The 3035-nt window shown below is 45.8% G+C and overlaps 1 protein-coding gene across 1 annotated transcript in view; it reads left to right on the top strand.

Annotated features, from left to right (window-relative positions):
* GNG2 (G protein subunit gamma 2) overlaps positions 1-853 on the top strand; it is an 86549-nt gene extending 85696 nt beyond the window's left edge. Inside the window, exon 3 of the mRNA XM_070732983.1 lies at positions 16-853. Within this exon, the coding sequence (XP_070589084.1) occupies positions 16-144 (129 nt within the window). The 3' untranslated portion in view covers positions 145-853. The remainder of the gene's footprint in view (positions 1-15) is intronic.
* Positions 854-3035: the final 2182 nt, after the last annotated feature.

The raw sequence follows: 3035 nt of genomic DNA, 5'->3' as shown, positions 1-3035 counted from the left end.
TTTTTTAATTTGCAGGTATCCAAAGCTGCAGCAGACCTGATGGCGTACTGTGAAGCCCATGCCAAGGAAGACCCCTTATTAACTCCTGTCCCTGCTTCAGAAAACCCATTTAGAGAGAAGAAGTTCTTCTGTGCCATTCTGTAAACCTCACAGGAGCCTGACTCCGATTTGGGCTGCCCTGGACACTGATGTAGAGATTTTTCAGCAACGTGGACCAGAGTTTCCAGAGTCCACTTACTTTAAGAAAAATATATCAAACCACCTGGAAGTTTACAGAGAAGTGCATGATTTTTTTTAAAAAAAGTGAATTCCTGCCTTCTTTGGAGAACGAGTTAATAACGATGTTGACCTACATCAAGAGGCTAAAGATCTTGACATCTGCAGAGTTGCCTTGAGGAGGAGGAGGGAGGGGGGGAATGTTTAAAAGAGTACATTTAATTTTCACTTTTGCTCTGGCACGGCCAAACTCTTGGCTTTCTCTGAAACAAAAAAATGAGGGTGCGCAGAGCAAGGTTGCGAATGACGCAATGGGGTATGTGTATGTAACCTCGATTATTTTGTTTTGCTTTTCCCAAATGTCACTCTTATTTATGTCGAAATGTAAAATAATTGCAAACGGATCCCATTTATTCTAACGTTCCTTAGTGTGGAGTGCTGTGCGTATTTAGCATTTTAGATTGTGCCACGCGAGGTGGGTGGGGTGGGATGGACAGGGACCCAAGGGCAGCAGTCTCCTTGCTTTTCACAAGCCTACTGGGCTGTCTTGTGCATTCCGAGCATACTTAGTATTGCTGTTTTCTAACATTTGTATTTGGTAGCTTTGTTCTGCTAGTAAAATGTATGTTGTATTGGATTCTGTGGGGTTTTCTCTCTTTTTTTTTTTGAACATACCTAATATTATTATTATTATTTATTATTATTATTATTTATTAGATTTGTATGCCGCCCCTCTCCGCAGACTCGGGGTGGCTCACAACAGTGATAAAAACAGTATACAATGACAAATCTAATATTAAAAGTCTATAATAATAAATCTAACATTAAAAGTCTAAAAAATCCCATTGTTTAAAAATCATACATACAACATACCATACATAAAACTGCATAGGCAAAGGGAGATATCTCAGTTCCCCCATGCCTGACAGCAGAGGTGGGTTTTAAGGAGTTTATGAAAGGCAAGGAGGGTGGAGGCAATCCTAATCTCTGGGGGGAGCTGGTTCCAGAGGGTTGGGGCCGCCACAGAGAAGGCTCTTCCCCTGGGTCCCGCCAAACGACATTGTTTAGTCGCTGGGACCCGGAGAAGGCCAACACTGTGGGACCTAACCGGCCACTGGGATTCGTGCGGCAGATGGCGGTCTCACAGATATTCTGGTCCAGTGCCATGAAGGGCTTTATAGGTCATAACCAACACTTTGAATTGTGACCGGAAACTGATTGGCAACCAATGCAGACTGCGGAGTGTTGGTGTAACATGGGCATACCTAGGGAAGCCCATGATTGCTCTCGCAGCTGCATTCTGCACAATCTGGAGTTTCCGAAGACTCTTCAAAGGTAGCCCCATATAGAGAGCATTACAGTAGTCGAACCTCGAGGTGATGAAGGTATGAGTGACTGTGAGCAGTGACTCCTGGTCCAAATAGGGCCGCAACCGGTGCACCAAGCGAATCTGGGCAAACGCGCCCCTCGCCACAGCTGAAATATGTTTCTCTAATGTGAGCTGTGGATCGAGGAGGATGCCCAAGTTGCGAACCCTCTCTGAGGGGATCAATACATCCCCCCCAGGGTAATGGCGGACAGATGGAGTTGTCCTTGGGAGGCAAAACCCACAACCACTCCGTCTTATCAGGGTTGAGTTTGAGTCTGTTGACACCCATCCAGGCCCCAACAGGCTCCAGGCACTGGCATATCACTTCCACTGCTTCATTGACTGGACATGGGGTGGAGATGTACAGCTGGGTATCATCAACGTACTGATGATACCTCACCCCATGCCCTTGGATGATCTCCCCCAGCGGTTTCATGTAGATATTGAATAGCTTGCTCAAGGCAGTGAACATACCTAATATTCCTTCCACTCCTCCTATTTTTCCAAAATAATAACAGCTCTGTGAGGTGAGTTGGGCTGAGAGCGAGTGACTGGCCCAAAGTCACCCAGATGGCTTTCATGCCTGAGATGAAACTAGAAGGCATAAACGTTCTGCCTACCTCAGTTATTTTCTGTTAGCCACCCCCCCCCCCCATGAAGAAGTGAACATTTCACACACACCCCAACTCTCCACTGGGACGATTGTTTGCAATATTCAGCACATTTTCGCTGAAAAAACTCAAGCAGCTTATCAGCGTGATTGAGGTGTAATGTGTTTAAGTGACGCCTTAATTTATTTGGCTTCATGCTGTCGGCTGCTAATATTTTAAGACACAGTAAACATACCGATCTTTCCTCGTCTCCCACCGTAGTCACATTGAAGTCAATCGCTACATACGCTTCATCCTATTTCCTCATCTTAGCTTTCAAGAGGCTTACATTTGTCTCATTATCTCCGTCTCTCTCCTCCTTTCTTTAAATATTTTTTCCATGCTGTTTCTTAAGGGTTTGTTATATGTATTTCATATCTCCTACTCTGTGCTGTATGCTATTGTTCGGTGCAAAAAACCCCTACTCCCTGCGGCAAAAAAAGCACATTCTCCAGGGTTATGCGCCCCCCGGCATTGCTCCACGCCTCGCCCAGGAGAGCCCGCCCCACTGTTTGAGAAACACTGTCTCACCTCCTCAACCAGCTTCCTTATATACATCTCAGGCACTGCCACACCTGATTTATGTTTATGATTTATGAATCAGAGTTCCTGTACATGCTTACGCTGGTGTTGAAATAGATTGCAACCCATGCTTATCAGTGAGGGGTCCTCAAGCTGAAGGACAAAGGCGCACTAGTGGTCTGTTCCAATGATGGTATATTGGCTGTTGGTCCCTGCCAGGGGTGGGCTACTGCCTGGATTGGGGGGGGGGATGCAGTGGGGTAGCAAAAATGGAGCTC

The sequence above is a fragment of the Erythrolamprus reginae genome, chromosome 1, assembly GCF_031021105.1.
Source record: "Erythrolamprus reginae isolate rEryReg1 chromosome 1, rEryReg1.hap1, whole genome shotgun sequence".
Classification (NCBI taxonomy): Eukaryota; Metazoa; Chordata; class Lepidosauria; order Squamata; family Dipsadidae; genus Erythrolamprus; species Erythrolamprus reginae.
Note: the sequence above shows the minus strand (reverse complement) of the source record. Positions and strands in the feature narration are given on the sequence as shown.